This window comes from Chelonoidis abingdonii, chromosome 26 (genome assembly GCF_003597395.2).
Source record: "Chelonoidis abingdonii isolate Lonesome George chromosome 26, CheloAbing_2.0, whole genome shotgun sequence".
NCBI lineage: Eukaryota > Metazoa > Chordata > Testudines > Testudinidae > Chelonoidis > Chelonoidis abingdonii.
In genome coordinates, this window is record NC_133794.1 from 12,408,544 (window position 1) to 12,427,258 (window position 18,715).

The 18,715-nt window shown below is 43.2% G+C and overlaps 1 protein-coding gene across 1 annotated transcript; it reads right to left on the minus strand.

Annotated features, from left to right (window-relative positions):
- Positions 1-1,906: 1,906 nt before the first annotated feature.
- LOC116828509 (keratin, type II cytoskeletal 75-like) lies at positions 1,907-13,993 on the minus strand. The gene is made up of 9 exons (XM_032786812.1): positions 13,421-13,993; positions 12,011-12,225; positions 11,197-11,257; positions 9,915-10,010; positions 9,574-9,738; positions 6,247-6,372; positions 3,209-3,429; positions 2,775-2,809; positions 1,907-2,217 (listed from the first exon to the last, which is right to left on the minus strand). The coding sequence occupies exons 1-9, from the start codon at positions 13,991-13,993 to the stop codon at positions 1,907-1,909; spliced, it is 1,803 nt and encodes a 600-aa protein (XP_032642703.1).
- Positions 13,994-18,715: the final 4,722 nt, after the last annotated feature.

Sequence of the window (18,715 nt, forward strand, 5' to 3'; positions counted from 1 at the left end):
CCTGGCATTTAGTCTCTCTGTGGGGAAGAGCCACTAGATGGTGCCGTGACTCACTCCGCCACTTCTACACCCGTTATTAGATGCAGTATTGCAGGAATGGTACCCCACTGTGCCAGGTGCTGTACAAATACAGAGCAAAAAGACAAACAGGGGCCATAAACAGTAGGAGTAGATAGATACCTCTGTTTGGCACTGGTTGTGATCACCGCAAAATTACTGGGTCCAGTTCTGGGTTCTCACAGTTCAAGGAGAATGGTGATAAATTGGAGGGGGTTCAGAGAATGGTTAAACAATTGGAACACATGCCTTACCATGATAGACTAGAGGAAGTCAAATTTATTTTGCTTAACAAGGGCCTGGTCTACACTAGGGGAGGGGCCCGGGGGGAATCGATCTAAGTTATGCAACTCCAGCCGTGTGAATAATGTAGCCGCCCCCCCCGTACTTGGATCTACTTGCTGTGGTGTCTTCACTGCAGTAAATCGATGGCTGACGCACTCCTGTCGACTCCGCTTGCGCCTCTCATCCTGGTGGAGTACTGGAGTTGACGGGAGAGCTCTGGGCGGCCAATTTATTGCATCTAGACTAGACGTGATAAATCGACCCTTGCTGAAACGATCGCTGCCCGTCAATCCAGCGGGTAATGTACAGAAGGTGAAGGTGTGACTTGATCACAGTTTATCAGTGGGCTTGGCAGAATTTGATTTTTATCCTTGTGACGGATAATACCCATGCTTCCTCAAGTGGAGGTATCTTCACTGCAGTAGGTCGACTGCTGACGCTCCCCTATGTTTCTCACTCCAATGGAGTACCGGAGTCAACAGAGGACGCTTGGCGGTCGATTCATCGTGTCTTCACTAGATGCAATAAATCAACCCTCACTGGATCGATCGCTCCAGAAGTAAGTATAGACATGCCCTAATTCTAAGTTACCGCAGTGCAACGAAAGACTAACAGCCAGCAGTTTAAGGCAACAGCCTAGTTTAAAAACTCAGCCGCATGACATTAATGACACAATGCAGTTTATTAGTGATGCACAGAGTGAAAAGCCGCAGGTCCTTTAACAACGAGCAAAGAATAAGGCAACGCTGTTACATTTTAGGAACATCACACAGGAGTGGGCCCGCAGAAAAGAAGTAGTAGAGATTTGTTGGCTCATGGCCTCAATTAATGTTCATGATGCTAAATGGGTGGGATTCATGCCCTCTGCAGAAAGCCAGTACAATGAACCATATTTCTTATCCTGACCAAGCCCTGAACCACCTGTGAGCTGATGCAGTGAAATTCAGGAGACAGTGGCGGAGTGGAAAAACCCAGGGTTACTTCATGAGTGTGGAAATAACGGTGGACATCCACAGCAACCAGAACGCTGAAAATGTAGGGCCTGATTCTGATTTCACTTACACTGGCATAACTCAGGAGTTTGTCTACTGAAGTCAATGAGACTGATTCTCTGCTATCCTGCACCCTGTGCAGTTATTTACAGGGAATCTCACACACATATTGCACCATGGCAGGGCAACGGAGAATTGGACGTGATGGATTTACACCAGTGCAGGACAAAGATAAGGGAGAGGAGAATCAGGCCCCCAGTCACTACACTGGAGTAAAATTGGTGCAGTTAACAACAGAGCCAAGTCCTGAATGAGGCAAAGCTATAGGGAAAGTATATCAATGCTGCTATAGTTATCTCAGTTTCCCAGTGAACAATGGGTCAGATGCCAACTCTACTCTCTCAGTTACTCCCATTCAGACCTATTGACTTCAGTGCAACTGAGGACAAAATTTTGTCCCAGGATGAGGGGGATTTTTCCCCATGAATGTTGAAAGGTGGGGTGGGAGTTCCCGTCACCAAGCAGCAAAAACCTGGGTTAATTCAGAGGTTCCTGAGTTGAGTTTTTACATTTTATCTAATTAACTTTTTGCTTGATGAAGAGGATGTCGAGACATATTTTATGCTAGAGCTGCTTCCTCCTCCAGAGGTGACCCCCCCTCCATAGCCAAAACTGCTTCCTCCTAAACCAATCCCACTTCCACCAACACTGATGCCACTTTTGCCACCAATTCCAAAACCACTCCCACTGCCAATTCCAAGGCCAAGACCACCTCCACCAAGACTGAGGCCACTTCCACGACCTCCACCTCCTCCACCAAGGACGTATCCGCTTCCAACTCCGCCACCGCTGCCAGCTACGCTGGTAGTGTTGCTGACCACAGCTGCAAGAAAAACATCCCTCTGGTTATTCAGGGAACAGCTTGTGATTCCCAAAGAGAGACAAATTCTGGTGTTACAGCTAGTTAAAAATTTTCTGCCACTGTTTTTTGATGGAAATTTGGGATTTTGACCAAATAAATTTTTTCCTTGGAAAATTGCCATTTTTCTTTGAAAAACCATATGCCTGAAAACCAAAATATTTAAATTCAGAATTGCTGCTGAAATGCCTCATGGGAGTTGTAATTCAGACATGTGCCTCATGTCCCCATTCCCCTCTATGGACCAAGCTCCAAAGCTGGGCTACAGCTTCCATGATGCACCATGGCCAAGGACTTTCTCATGCACAGCCTCTGTTCACTGAGAGGAGTCCATGGTGCATCATGGGAAATGTAGTCCAACCAGGGAATCCAGCCTATACAGGAAAATGGATGTTTGAGGCACCCAAACTACAACTCCCCTGGGCATTTCTGAATTGAATTTCTTCAAAAATACGCACACCCCTTTATTTTCAGACCAGCTCTAATTCTGACAAATGAAGGTGAATCCTTGAGATACTTACAGATGCTCACAGGATCAGCATATTCTCCAGACATCCTGTCAGGGAAAGAAAAGGTAATTCATATAAATCACCGCATAAATCACTATAATACAATTACTAAACTTTGAAATGCAGAGGGCTTCCCAAAAGGACAAGGGGTCTGATTCTCATTCACACTAATTATGACAACATTTGCAAAAGATCTCAGGGGCAGATTTTCAAGGGCTCCACACCCAAAATTTTTGTAAGAGTCCAGCCTCTCGTGATCATTGGAACTAGAGTCAGAGGGCCAATGTTCTCTGCCAGGACTTTCACTGGGAAGACAACAGTGGAACAGGGAATGTGGGGAGTTAATCTGGAAGCAACTCAGCCTCATAGACAGAAACTTTGCTGATTTATTCCAGCTGAGGATCCGGCCCCATAATTACCATACACTATTTGTGTTTTGCACCTACCTGCACTCTTCTCCCTCCAGCAGTTTCCTGTAGGTGGCGATCTCAATATCCAGGGCCAGCTTGACGTTCATCAGCTCCTGGTAATCACGCAGCAAACGAGCCAGTTCATCCTTGGTGGTCTGAAGGGCATTCTGAAGATCAGCGAGCTTACCCCGGGCATCTTTGAGGGCCAGCTCCCCACGTTGCTCAGCATCAGCAATTGCCGTTTGCAGCCCAGCAATCTGGAAGGGACAAATCATGATATTCTAGTATTGGGAATTGTGACAAGGCTCATTCATGTCTGTGGAATGAGTCTGGAGGTGATACTTATGCTGACTCACCTACCCTTTGTTTGGCTTTGGAGTTGTTTCTTATATAAGCTTGCTTAGGTGATGTTTTATAGGTTGCTATGTGGGTGATGTTTTGACCATAGGATGCGCCAAAATTGCACCACCATGGATATAAAATATCTGCTGCCGAGAGGCAATCAGAGAAAAACAGGAGAAAGTCCATGATATCGAGTAAAGAATGTAGTAACCTGTGTAATCAGAGTGTAGTCACGTGTGCGTGATCAGTGGTAAGGAACCAACTGGAAAAGAGCAATAATCAGATGAAAACAGCGTGGGCAGCAAACATGCTGCAAACCGAAGTTGTGCAGGTGTGTTGTAGGTGTTGCATAAAACCCATAATACTGTACTTGATGGTGATTGAAAGAGAACTGACGGATATGTTATTTGGATGTGTCTAAAATGTGGTGGACTGTAAGGGGTAGTCGGAGGTACATAGAAGAAATCCAGCATGACCCACCTGCGCCACAAGAGGAGGCAACTGGCCATTGTCTTTTTTCTGGATATCTGTCTTTCATTGCTTTAGTAATAATTGAAATCACAAGGCATGCTTTTGGGTCACAGAAAGGTTTGAATTAATAAACCCAAGAGTATGTCTACACTTAAAACGCTAAAGCGGCATATCTGTTCCACTGTAGCGCTTCAGTGTAGACGCAACTTGTGCCGACGGGAGGGGTTCTCCTGTCGCTGTAGTTAATCCACCTCTCGAGAGGCAGTAGCTTGGTTGATGAAAGAATTCTTCCATCAATCCAGTGCTGTCTACACCACTGGTTAGGTCAGAATAGCTACATCTCTCAAGAGGCTGGATTTTTCACACCCCGGAGAGATGCAGTTATACTGAAGTAAAATCCTAGTGTAGACCAGGCCTGAGAGTCCAGCTGCCAGTGTCACCCAAAGAGCAAGCTATATAGTTAGTGGATTTCTAGCCCCTTGGATTTCTTTCTCTCTTCACAGTATAGAAGGAAGGACATGGGCACCCACCTCTTTAACCATTTTTGTTCCTCATTGCTCAGACTTCTATGAAATATCTCCAAAGTCCTGACAGAGAAACAGCTGCAAACAGAAGGCTAACTAGTGGGAGTGGTTCCATTGAAATTCTTAGGGCAGGTCTACACTACGGGGTTAAGTCAACTTAAGTTATGCAAAATCCAGCTAGATGAATAATGTAGCTGGAGTCAACGTAGTTTAGGTCAACTTATTGCAGTGTCTACATCGTGCTGGGTCAACGGGAGAAACTCTCCCTTCAATTTACCATATGCTTGCCAAGGGATAGCTCAGTGGTTTGAGCATTGGCCTGCTAAAGCCAGGGTTGTGAGTTCAGCCCTTGAGGGGGCCATTTAGAGATCTGGGGCAAAAATCAATACTTGGTCCTGCTAGTGAAGCAGGGGGCTGGACTCAATGACCTGTCAAGGTCCCTTCCAGTTCCAGGTGATAGGTATATCTCCAATTATTATTTACTTTTATTTCTGGTGGAGAACCAGAGTCGATGGGAGAGCAGTCTGCGGTCGATTTAGTGGATCTTCACTAGACCCACTGAATTGACCCCTAGTGGATTGATTGCCACAGCACCAATCTACAGTAAGTGTAGACACACCCTTAGGATAGAAAGCACTCTACATAAAATTCTCAAAAGCACCTGATTTAGGAATCTAAATCCCATTTTCAAAAGGGATGTAGGCCCAGATCCAAAAAGATACATACACTCCTAACTTCCATTGATTTCAATAAGGGTTAGGCACCTGAGCTCATTTGAAAATGCCTCTGAATGCCTAAGCCACTTTTGAAAATGTGACTTATAGTTCTAACTTACTCAGACACTTTGGAAATTTTTGCCTTTAGGTGCTTTGGAAAGATTTACCCTACATTCCTTGCTGTTGTACGGGTCAGATTCTGCATATATAACTGACTGAATTATGCAGTTTCCAGGAGTTCTGCTGTTCATTATTGGTTTTTAATGGTGACATATACCAATCCGGATCATGGAGGAGAGTGTATTTTATTCCATACCACATGACATTCCTTCCAGAATGCCGGAAAGCACTGTTGAGATACCTGTGAATATTCCAAGATGCCTTGAAATGTCAGAATAGTTTTGCACTTAAATATAATTGGCCCTATCCTCATCAGTGCAGCTCGATTGATTTCCATGAGTCAAAAAAACACAGAAACGTAGGGCTGGAAGGAACCTTAAGAGGTCACTAGTCCAGGTCTCTGCCCTAAGGCAGGACCCAAATATACCTAGCTACATCAATTTTTATCAGAAGAGGATTTGGCCCAGAGAGCTTAAACAGAATCCTTTGACTTCAGCAGTTCCTTACATACCAGAAAACCAGTATTTCTAACCCAAGCATTCAAAAATCAAGAATTAGGTCCCCCAAAATCATAAGACTGGCTTTCAAATAAAAAAAAAATTCATGTGTCCAGGTTTTTGAACCTTTATGACATGATGGAGACTCATTTCCAAGCTTTACTCTGCAATCATGAGAACTAGAAACTTAGTTAAAAAACAAAATAAATAAATAAATAAATAGAAGTAGAGATTCTCAAGAAATAACTAGACTTCGAGAGCCAGGGCTTTAAGAAAAACACTAGATGTCACAAGAGTTGACAACGCAGAGAGTAAGTATCACTCACAAGGTGAAAGAGCTCATTAAAATGGTATGTAATAAACACCACAAATCATGTTGATTCCATAATTAAGATCTTTCCCACCTGTTTTTTCACACTATCTATTTCAGATTTCAGCCTCTGGATCACCCGGCTCACTTCAGCGATCTCATTCCTGGTGACCTTCAGGTCTTCATCATGTGTCGTGGCCGTGACCTGAAGCTCTTGATACTGAAAGATACGAGCCATAAGGTCATTAGAAAAGATTTTCATACCTGGATTTGAAGACATGTTTCAAATTTCCAATTTCCCAATTTCAAATTGGGAAAAACTTGAATGCAATTTCCCCTCTGTTTTTCTACCAGTGAATGATATTTTTTTTTATGTTGTTGAAAATTATCTAAATTTTGACATTTTTCTATTTTTTTTTCATCTTTAAAATAAATAAATAAATTGGAAGAGGAACTAGGGGGAGATGGGAAAAAAATTGCAGTTTCTTCTAACCAGCTGTCAGCATAATATCAAAGGAAACGTTTACCAATGTGTGTGAGATGTTCAGATCATAGAGTCATAGATTCTACCACCAGTAGGGACCACTGTGATCATCTAGTCTGACTTCTTCTATAGCAGAGGTCACAGAACTTCCCCCCAAATAATTCCTAGAGCAGATCTTTCAGAAAAACATCCAATCTTGATTTTAAAATTGTCAGTGATGGAGAATCCACCACGACCCTTGGTAAATTGTATCAATAGTTATTTACTCTCACTGTTAACAATGTATGCCTTATTTCTAGCCTGAATTTGTCTAGCTCCAACTTCCAGCCATTGGATCATGTTATACCTTCCTCTGCTAGACTGAAGAGCCCATCGTTAAATATTTGTTCCCTGTGAAAGTGTTTATCGACTGTGATCAGGTCACCCCGTAATCTTCTCTTTGTTAAACTAAATAGACTGAGCGCCTATAAGGCATGGAATCTTTCAATCATTCTCATGGCTCGTCTCTGAACCCTCTCCAATTTACCAGCATCCTTCTTGAATTGCAGGCACAAGAACTGGACACCGTATCCCAGCAGTGCTTCCCCAGTGCCAAATACAGAGTTAAAATAAACTCTCTCCTCCTACTCATGATTCCCCTGTTTATGCATCCCAGGATCACATTAGATCTTTTGCCCACAGCATTGCACTGGGAGCTCATGTTTAGCTGCTTATCCGTCGCAATCCCCAAATCCTTTCCAAAGTCATTGCTTCCCTGGATAGAGTCCCTCAGCCTGTAAGTATGGCCTGCATTCTTTATTCCCAGATGTGTATGTAACCCACACACCTTCTGAGTGGGCTGTTCTGTCTCATCTAGTGGCATTGAGACCACTTAGAGAGAAAGCGATTTAATGAGTCTCCTCTACAGCCTTAGCTAAGGGCCATATGACTTTTAGCTCATGCACTAAACTCCAAAGACCCCCAGTTCGATCCCATCCGCCGACAAGTGGAGCCTGTCGGCGTTACATACATATTTACATTTAGCCACATTAAAACACGTGTTTGCTTACACTCAGTTTACCAAACCATCTGAATCAGCGACCTCTCCTCTTCGTTATTTACCACTCCCCCAGTTTGTGTCATCTGCAAACTTTATCAGTGATCATTGAAAGTTTTGAAAATTTTATCCTCTGTCTTTATGACAGTTGGGAGTGGATGGAAGCTCCATTTCATGAAAGATTTGAGGTTTCAAAATTTGTAATTCTCCATGAAGGCAAATTTCAAAAAAATATTGTTTGAGGATGATTGAAACATTTGTTTTTGAAAAATCCAAACATTTCATTTTGATTTCCAACTGTTTCTTTTGTAATATATTATATCATTTTAAAAATTGAAATGAAAAGTCCTTTCACCAGCAAAAAATAATTGAAATGTTTCAGTCTGACCATATGCAAACTTTTTTCCCCTTGGTTTTCTTCCAAAACGAAATGTGGGTGAACTTGACCTGATTTTGTGAAGTGGTTTGATTTTGGCTGAATGAAAGAGTCCAAAGGACAATGGTTCCATTGGAATTTCTCCAAACAGTTTTTGTGTTTGTTTCATAATGCATCTATCACACTTTTAGGCCTCAAGTGAACAAATACTTTAATAACAGCTACTAAGCGTCAGAGGGGTAGCTGTGTTAGTCTGGATCTGTAAAAAGCAACAGAGAGTTCTGTGGCACCTTTAAGACTAACAGATTTATTTGAGCATAAACTTTCGTGGGTGAATACCCACTTTGTCAGAAGCATGTAATGGAAATTTCCAGAGGCAGGTATAAATATGCAGGCAAGAATCAGTCTGGAGATAGCGAGGTTAGTTCAATCAGGGAGGGTGAGGTCCTCTGCTTGCAGCTGAGGTGTTACTAAGCAGTGATATGACTGACACATTAATATATGAATTAAGTGGGATGGAAAATCCATATGGGTCCTGTCACTTATCCACAGGGATCATGTAAGGACATTCCAAGGGAATCCTATTTTGACCCCAGAAAATGAGAGCACAACTGTGGAAGCTGAGGCTGACGGGATTAGGATGGCTTGATATGCTGAGGAGCGCCATGGGTAACCTCCACTGGAAAAACTGGCATGTAATTACAGTGTACTTAGGGTGACCAGATGTCCTGATTTTATAGGGACAGTCCTGATTTTGGGGTCTTTTTCTTATATAGGCTCCTATTACCCCTCACCCCTGTCCTGATTTTTCACATTTGCTGTCTGGTCACACTGACAGAGCTATTTTCATTGAGGACATAAGAGAGTGGCTGAGAACTTGGTTCTATTCCCATCTCTGCCACTGCCTTGCTGTGGGACCTTGGGCAAGGCATTTGGCCTACCTGTGCCTCAGTTTCCCCATCTATTATAAAGTCCTGTGTAATGTATGGATGAAAAGCTATGGATAAGAGCTAGCTGGTGATACACCAGTTCCAACTGGGTCTTGCCAGAGCCTCTCAGATTTACAGAGTCACAGAGTTTAAGACCAAAAAGGACCACAAAAGCATCTAGCCTTACGTCCTATATATCGCAGGCCACCAGCCACACTCAACATTCATTAAACCCAACAACTGAAATTAGACCAAGGTATTGCAGCCCTCAGGAGACTAAACTCTTAAAGGTGCAGTTCCCTACGCTGGGCGTTATTATTATTTAAGATGGTGAAGATGGATCATTTTGTGGTTAAATTAACCAGTAGAACTGGGTTCTATGCCTAGTGCTGACACTGATCTCCTGGTTGACATTGGGCAGGTCACTTTTCCACTCTGTTGCCTCAGTTTCCCCATCTGTGAAATGGTGATAATGAAGCTGACATTCTTTCGCCAAGTGCTTTGAGTGCTATGGATTCAAAGCACTGGGTTACAGCAATCTATGGGGAGAATTCTCAACCTACTCTTATATGCTCCATAGCAGCACGATGACTCACCCTGCTTTGGTACCAAGCCTCCGCCTCAGCCCGGCTCCTGTTAGCAATGTCTTCATACTGAGCTTTGACCTCGGCAATAATGCTGTTCAGGTCCAAATCTCGGCTGTTGTCCATTTGCAGGATAACGTTGGTGTCTCTGATCTCTCCTTGCATCTGAGCTAGTTCCTGTAGGTAACACAGCACTGGACATAGTATTTCACTAGTGACCTCGCTCATTCCAGGAGTTGCATCATGCACACATAAAGCAGAGCAAAATGTGAGAGGTCTTCCAATTATAACATTGTCACTGGGAAAAGAGCAATGTGGTCTTATGGAAAGGAGCCTCTGAATAGGAGCCTTACCGCTTCATAGACAGCTCGCAGAAAGTTTATCTCATCGATGAGGGAATCCACCTTTGCTTGAAGTTCCATTTTTTTCATGTAGGCAGCATCCACTTCCTGAAACAACACACCAAGTGTTGGGACAACGCTACCGAGGGCAAGAGCTATTGGGTTTGAGTCTGATCCCGTTTACACTCAGGGGTTTGTCTTCTCAGCAAAAGTTGTCTTGAGTTACCAGGGCCACCCAGAGGATTCAGGGGTCTGGAGCAAAGCAATTTTGGGGGTCCCTTCCATAAAAAAAAAGTTGCAATACTATAGAATACTATATTCTCACGGGGGCTTAGGGCAAATTGCCCCACTTGCCCCACCCTTTGGGCAGCCCTGCGAGTTACTCTGCTTGAATTACTAGCTCAAGTGAGAGCAGCCACCCTGGAAGCAACACTGAACCAACCCAGAGCTGTAGCCTATAGCTGAGTCCCCACTGCACTACGCCGCTTAACTGGAGCTAGAGATTTGTGTGTGTGGACAGGAATCAGGTTGGGGCAACACTCGAGTCGTACCTAGAGCTAACACTGCAGTGAAGGCACAACCCAAAGCTGCTTTTCACCAGTCTGACCCGCTAAAGCAGTGTAAAGGGGTCTTTGTGCAAATGACTCAAGCCCAGGAGTGCAGTTATATTTCCACTGAGTTTGATACCAAAGCACCATTGAGGTTCGGGGTCTCAGTTACTGCAGATTCACACTGATGTAACTGAGAGCTGAATTTGGCCTTTCAAATGTTTTGGCTGCATTTTCCACTAAGGTTCTGTTTATAAATGGTTAACAGATGTTATAAGTGTGTTACAGACATGTATTGGTGGTGGTTATAAGCACCTTGGTCGATGGTGCTATAAGCAACCTATTGGTCTGTTGGACCCCATAACAAACGACAATAATCTATTTATTAAAACTATTAACTAATACCTATTTTTAAAAAGATATTAATATTAAACATGGTCAATTTTTCTTTGTCATTTCTTTCAAGAAAAATACAACACCCCCTCGCCCCCCGAAACGTTAATGCAATAAGTAAGACGCTTAAATTAATGCAACAACTGTGGTTACCAACTTCAGGACACAGGATGGATTTATCTTGGATTTTAACAGAAATTATAATACATAGGAATTTTTCCTTGCAGTATTATCTTTTTCACTGTTGCTTGTTCAGTGTCTACAATTCTAAACTTCTGCAACAATCTGCTGCCTTATCCTCAGATAGCTATAGAATAATAACAGAGAGCAAGAGAGAGAGATGCATTGGCCACCTTTTTGAGCACCACAAATTCATTTTCTGCAGATGTGCGCCTGTGGACTTCCTCTTCAAATCTGTTGGGTAAAGAGACATGTTTGAATTCTACCTTCTCAACTACGAGGAAAAAGTCGTAAGCTGTGGTGCAAGGCATGTGGCTGCCAGGTTCTTACATACAATGCTAATCTCTGGCAACTTCATCTGGATGATGACTGCTAACTGTGAAGTCTCCAATGTAAGCTTTGTTGCAATGGATCAGAGATATTATTCAACACATTACATTCTTAACTCAATACAACAGTAGTTTGGACCTGGAGCATTGCTGTGTTTTTCTGATTGGTATCATAGTTTTGCTCTTACATTATGAGTGTGTCCCCTTTATCATCTTCAAGCCAAGATTACGTTTATCTTGGTGATTAAGACTGAGATTTCCAGAGAGTTTACATGGAGTTAGGCACCCAAATTGTAATAAAAGATACTACAGTGATAAGCATGTTAGAAGTGTAAGATAAGATAATATGATATAAAATAAATAGATAGATAGATAGATAGATAGATTTCATATGCTATAAAATATTTTTCCAAGGTTGATGAGCATACCATAAAATGTGCATACGGTTCAAGGCAAACATTGCGTATTATATTAATTATAGCCATGAGAACTGTCCTGAAAGCAGAGCAGATTTGATTATCCTGTAATTACATGATTTAAAAGCTCTCGTTATTTTAATAGGAATGAAAATAGCTCCCGCATGAACCACAACCAGAAATCCGTGCCAAGGAAAGGGAACAAAATCATTACATTTCTCAGGCTGGTCTTTCTGACTTACTTCTTTCTGAAATCTTCCAGGAGATCTTGCATGTTCCTCAGCTCTCCATCTAGCCGACCTCTGTCAGTCACTAGGCTATCTAGCTTCCGCCTCAGATTATTGATATATGCATCAAAAAGGGGGTCAATAGGAATCTTAGTGATGGTGGTGCCCTGCTGCTGCAAGAGGTCCCATTTGGTCTCCAGCACCTTATTCTGCTGCTCCAGGAATCGAACCTGAAACCCAACAGGCAAGAGGATGTTAATTGTTGGACAATATCCCTATGGCATTGGACCAGACTCTGCTGTTAGTTATACAACTGTAAATCAGGCTTGAAGTTGATAGAATTACTCCCACTAAGAGAGATGAAGCAGAAATCCTTCTTGGTTCTTCTTTTGGAATCAAGATGAGAGGGGAAGCTGTCACATCAGAACATTGATGGACCAGCTCCTCAGCTGGTGTGAATCGACTTACCTCCATTGAAGGCCATGGAGATACACAGATTAACGCCAGATGAAGTTTTGGCCCTAGTAATGGGAGTCAGTTTACAAAGCTGCTGATTTACAACAGCTAAGGATCTGGCTCTATATGAGTGCTAAGCAGAGAGGTGGAATATTCCACTCTGGCATTTTTAGGGAAAAATTGAGATAAGGAGTAATAAAAGGAAGTTGGTTATCCCCAAATAGCTGCATAATGAATAAAATAAAATAATAAAATAATAATGATAGATAGATAGATAGATAGATAGATAGATAACTTTATTAAACCACATGGTAAGTACATTGAAGTCACTTTGGACCTGATTCAGCAAAATACTTAAGAGCACATATAAATTGAATCATGTGAAAAGTCCCATTGAAATCCATGGGCTGATTCACATGCTTGATGCATCATAGTCCAATTATGCCCATATTTAAGTATCTTGTCAAATCCAGTCCGTTACAGCTAAGATTCAAATCCATAAAAGCCAATCGCTATGTTGTGGAGGCAAAAATGTATGAAATACAATGATGGAGATAGAGGGAGACAGATGGGGGACACAGGGGGAGACAGAGAAGAGAAAGAGAGAAAGAAAGAGATTCAGTTTTATTTGTACTGTTACAAACACCTGGAAAAAATGTGCTTGGCATAGACATTGCAAATAACTCCTAGTTACTGCACATCATTTTATGCCTTCATGTCCGACCCAAACCTAGGGCCCTTACTTAGTTTTTCAGTCAGTCCTGACTTGAGATCAGTAATAGGTTGCATGAGTAAGGAATAAGTAAAAATGTAATAAGGAGCTAACTCCTAACCAGGATGCTGCCTCGAGATGTGTTCTTCAAGGCCAATATCCAAAAGGACCATTAACTCCTTCTTCTTCTGCAGAACATGGAAGTCTCCCATGCTGTTGGATTCCTCGTGCCTGAGAAGTTGAATTGTTGGTCTCACCTTGTCAATGAATGATGCAAATTTGTTGTTGAGGGTCTTGATCTGCTCTCTTTCCTGCACTTTCACTTTCTGGACCTCCGGGTCAATTTCGATGTTGAGGGGTGCCAGGAGGTTGGGGTTCACGGTGACTTGCTGGATGCCGCCAGGAGACCAAACAGGACCAGTTCTGCCGCCACTAAAGCCTCCGCCACCATATCCCCCACCGACCCCATATCCTCCACTGACATACCCACTAGAGACAAATCCACTGCTGCCACCAAATCCGCCACCACCACCATAACCAGCACCACCAAATCCACCACCACCAAAGCTGCCACCACCACCGAATCCAAGCCCCACGCTCCGGAAGCCTCCACCCCCTATGCGGATGGAAGTGCTTTTGTTTCCGCCCAGGTTATGGAGGCTCCTGCTGCCAAAACCACCACTGTACCCTCCACTTCTTCTCCCAATGCGAGACAACGAAGATGAACTGAAGCCAGCTCTGTTGCCACTGGAAGTGATGGTGGTGGTTGCAGAGCGGCCACTAAAACCCCTAGCCCCACTCCCAGACTTAGAACTGAACTTCCTGTTCATGGTGACCTGTCAGAAAGAAGAAACCAAAGGGTGTGATGCAGGATGAGAGCACAGAGAGAGAAAGAGAGAGAAACGAGACTGAGCCCCCTCTGAGATGGAAGCTGTGGCTTCTCCTTATATACGATTGAAGGGCTGGGCTTGGTTGAAGCTAGTTAATTCATTAAAACTGTTTACGGGCTTGGATTTGCCTTGCAGCAACTCACCCTTTTCAACCCCCTTAAACACACCTTTGAAGTGGATAAAAACGCAGACCTCGCTTGTCAGCGTTCATGGAATGAAATTACCTCTGTTACTCAATGATCGTCTCCCCTCGCTTTGTCTTTTTTTCCCTGCACAGAACTCGTTAATGCAAAATAATTCAAAGGAATCTACAAGAGTTTTAATTACAAGTGTGAACGCTCTGCAACATCTTACTTCAAAGCTGCATGATTGGGACATCTCCTTCTGTCCGTTAGCAACTAGAAGTTTTTATGGCCGCATTCAGCTCCCACTGAAATTGGTTTTATATTACAACATTAAGGGGTTTAGGCCCGGATTCTCAAAGGTGTTTAGGGTACAATATAAAGAAGATATTACTAATCTATCGATCTATCTATTCTAAGTGACATAGGCGCTGAGGAGCCTAAGTCTCTTTGAAAACCAGTGGATCTTAATTGACATAGGTGCTCTTGAAAATGTCACCCTCAGATAGTGGATATCGCTGCAGCTGCTGGATCTGGCTCTATGACTTTCTTGAAATTCCCTCTCACTTTACAGAGATTTCATCCCCACTAGCGGTTGCTGTTGTGTTGTGACCGCACCCTATCCCCAGTATTGTCTCACGGTTTCTTTAAACTCCCCCATCTGTCTGTATCCACCTGTTGTCTCTTGTCTTATACTTCAGTTGTAAGTTCCTTGGGGCAAGGACCATCTTTTTGTTAAGTGTTTGTACAGCGCCTAACACAGTAGAGTTCTGTCCCATGACTGGGGCTCATAAGTGTTACACTAATACAAATAAATACTAAATAATAAAAATACACTGGCCAAACAACCTGCTCTGCTAGTTACCTGTGTTCTACCAGCTCTGGACCTATTCCAGCACTCCTGACTGATAGGTAAAGTCCAATTTCTGTTCACTGGGAATTTTACCTGCGCTACAGGTTAACCACTGAGCCTTTCTTCTGCAAACAGCGGGGTCTAATTTGCAGAACTACTGAGCAGCCACAGCTCCAGCCAAAAGCAACGGGAGCTCCAGCTGACCAGCATTTCTGAAAGCTAAGTCAATATGGCACATTTCACAAGCATTATGTTTTCCTGCTATAAATAAAGATGGACCCCTTCTGGTGTTTTGCTAGAAGTCTTACACTTAGGAAACTAATGATGAGTGTTGCGCTACATGAAGCATTTTCTTTCTTGCAAGAGAGCATGTCACGGCAAGAGGGTATTAAGGCTCTTGAGTATGACTGAACGTTATTGATGTTTCTTTATAATACAGCTATCATTACATTTCCTCTTCCCCCAGAGCACGAGCATTTGTTGGGTCAGAGCCCCCACTGATGAAAATCAACATCACTTCACCGATGTAAATGGAGACTCACTCATTTATGCCAGCTGAGGGGCTGTTTGAAAATGAGGTTGGAACAAGGGCTTGATTCTGATCTCAATTACCCCACAGAAAATCTGTAGTAACCCAAGTAAATTCATTTAAGCCTAACTGTCCACTGCCTTGCACTCTGCATTGTCAGTTTCACCTGTCCACACTAAGTGAGCATAAAGTCCGTGTCAGAGCACTCCCTTTTTGATATAGTGCACGTGAAAATGACTGCATAAGGGGCAAAGGTGGTGAGGAATCCGACAGTTACTTTACAGAGCTCACACATTTCCATTTACAAACGGCCAAAGGCATGACTCTACTCCCGTGTAAACTGACGTGAGTTTCACCACTGACTCCAATGGATGCATGTTTGGCTGCCAAGCCCTGAGTGAAACCACCAGGAGTTTTGCCAGTGGTTAAACTAGAGCTGGGATTTGGCACAAACCCTGGGAATGGCGAGGAGAGTGCAGGGGGATGACCCAACTTGTGCTTTCATGCAACAGCTTGGTTCAAAACTCAAGAGAGCAATGGGAATTGCACAACGCTGTTTCCCAGCAACATGCAGCGTCAAGCTGTTTGCAAAAACTGGTAACGTGGTTATTTTATATACACATCAGAACAGCATTTTTGGAGCCTAGCCATCCAATCACAGGTGTTGCATTTAGTGCTGGACATCTTCCTGGCCACTGACATGAGCAGATTTTGCACGGCTATATGACAAGGCTCAGGAAGCTGTCCCACAGCTGTGAGCATCTTCCATGCTCGCAGCGTGCTCAGCCTTGGCAATGTACCTACCATTCTGCTGTACTGTACCCCTATGTATATGGCTCAGCAACATGGCATTTCTTATGCCTGCTTGCTTCCTTGTGTGGCGCTGGCGTGATGGGTGCCGGTAGCAACTTGCATCTTCTTTGACATTCATGTGTCACCCTGTTCATGGAGCATGGATAATGCTGTGGACTTTACAGACCGCCCATTGACAAGCCTGATGTTTTATGCAGCCAGACTGGCCCCCAGGGAGAGAGTTTAATCATAGAATCATAGAATATCAGGGTTGGAGGGGACCTCAGGAGGTCATCTAGTCCAACCGCCTGCTCAAAGCAGGACCAACCCCAACTAAATCAACCCAGCCAGGGCTTTGTCAAGTCTGACATTAAGAACCTCTAAGGAAGGAGATTCCACCACCTCCCTAGGGAACCCATTCCAGTGCTTCACCACCCTCCTTAGACTGCTAGAGATCCTGGGTTCAAATCCCAGGACAGTGCTGGAAGAAATAGAATTGTGTTCCTTGTAGTTCACCTGGCAGCAGCTTGTGCGGCTACTTCAGAGCCCCACTTACAATGGGGGTATGGTTGTTGCAACTCTGAACAGCAGCATTTCTAGTAGGGGAGGCAGGAAGGCCGCATGAAATTCTCTGCCTTGTGTTATACACAAGATTGGATTAGATGTTATTAGTGATCCGTTCTGGCTTTTGAAAGCTATTAAACTTGACATGACTGTTAATACAATCCAAATCCTGGGACTGGGACTATGACTGCGGCCAGCTGTCCGAGGCTAAAACTGTGTCAGGGGATTTGTGTACTAAGAGAACTATTTCAGTTGGGGGGGCGTGTTTTTGCCAAAATAGTTATGCTGGTACAACCCGTAATGTGGACAGTCACATAAGAGTCCTTCTACCAATATAGCTTATTGCTCAGCCTGCACAGGAATAAGCTATATTGGCATCAGTCATTTTTTGTAATAATATAACGGCATCCATATTATACCACTAACTATGCCAGTGAAGTTAAAGTGGTACAACTTCTGTGTGGCATCAAGGCAAAGAGATGAGGTGGAAGTCCCAAGATTTGTTCCTAAGATAGGAATGCGTCTTGTTTATTAGTGGTAATGTTTCATACCTCTCTCAGAGCAAGGAGTACAAGGGGTTACCCTGCTGAGCCAGAGAGTGGGCCAAATTCTCCTCTTTCTTACACCTAAAGCTGGGTGAAAATTTTCAGGTGAATCCTTTTTTCTCCGAAAAATTGGGTTGATCACAACTATTCGTGAATTTGGGTCAATTTCAGCAAATAGCTTCAGCTGAGAAAGAAAAACAACTGAATTGCTGAAATGAAATGTTTCAACTTTTCATTTCAGAATGATGTTTTGCTCGGTGGTTAACGTAAATGTAATTTGGAAAAAAAAACACATTTAAAAATGTTGAAAACCCCATGAAAATGAAACAGAACGCAACTCAAAACTGAATATGTTTTTGTTTCAGATTGAAATTAAACTTTATTCAAGATGAAACCGCTTTTTTCCCAAAATTTTTGAGTTGACCCCCAAACTGAAAAATAGATTATTTGCCTAGCCCTAGTTATTCCTTCATTTTCAATAGACCTGCACCAGAATTTTGGCTCATTGGGATTAATGTAACCAGTGCAAGGAAACTCAGTGGAGGTTATGAGATTAACTCTGCAACTTTAAAAGGATCCTAAAGATGTACACACTTCCATAGAAAGTCAATGGGAGTCAGATGCCTGAGTCCTTTAGCCCCATTTGAAGGTCCTAGCTTAGAAGAACAACACACAAGAGTTTTCTTTCATGGCTACAACAAGTACAGTAGGAACACACAAAGCAGAGAGCAAGCTACAATCCATGATAGCATCCAGACTGCAGAAATGTATGAGATTTTTTTAGTGTAATATACAGGAAGTTGGATACAAAGTGCAGCAGCGATGGGGGCGTGCGAATGGATTATCTTCAGGCCCAAGATCTTTTGGTAAAACTTTGCTGGGAGGGAAATTCAAAAGAAACAAGATCTCTGGTCACATCAGTTGCATTACTGTGATGTTACCAGTCACTTTTTCAGTGATAGCGTTGGGTGTGAGCATGTGGCTATTTGGTCTCAACAATAATAATACCTACCTCATTTACAGCGTTTTTCATCAGTGGATCTCAAAGCGCTTTACAGAACAGGTCAGTATCATTATCCCCATGTACAGATGGGGAAACTGAGGCACAGAGCCCTGTCCAAGGTCACCCAGGGAAGAAGTGGGTGAGCTGGGAATAGAACCCAGGTCTTCTGAGTCCCAGTCCAGTGCTCTGCCCACTACACCACAATAAAGGAAATCAGCTGGTGCTCAGGTGATAGTGACTACAGTTCCTAGGCT

What these genes read in the sequence shown, in the direction of transcription:
- LOC116828509 (XM_032786812.1), bottom strand. Translation starts at nt 13,993, where the DNA reads ATGAACAGGAAGTTCAGTTCTAAGTCTGGGAGTGGGGCTAGGGGTTTT. An exon ending in CTGGAAGATTTCAGAAAGAA is followed by an intron (nt 11,258 to 12,010) that starts GTAAGTCAGAAA and finishes TTTACCCAACAG; the next exon opens with ATTTGAAGAGGAAGTCCACA. An exon ending in AATTTGTGGTGCTCAAAAAG is followed by an intron (nt 10,011 to 11,196) that starts GTGGCCAATGCA and finishes GTGTTGTTTCAG; the next exon opens with GAAGTGGATGCTGCCTACAT.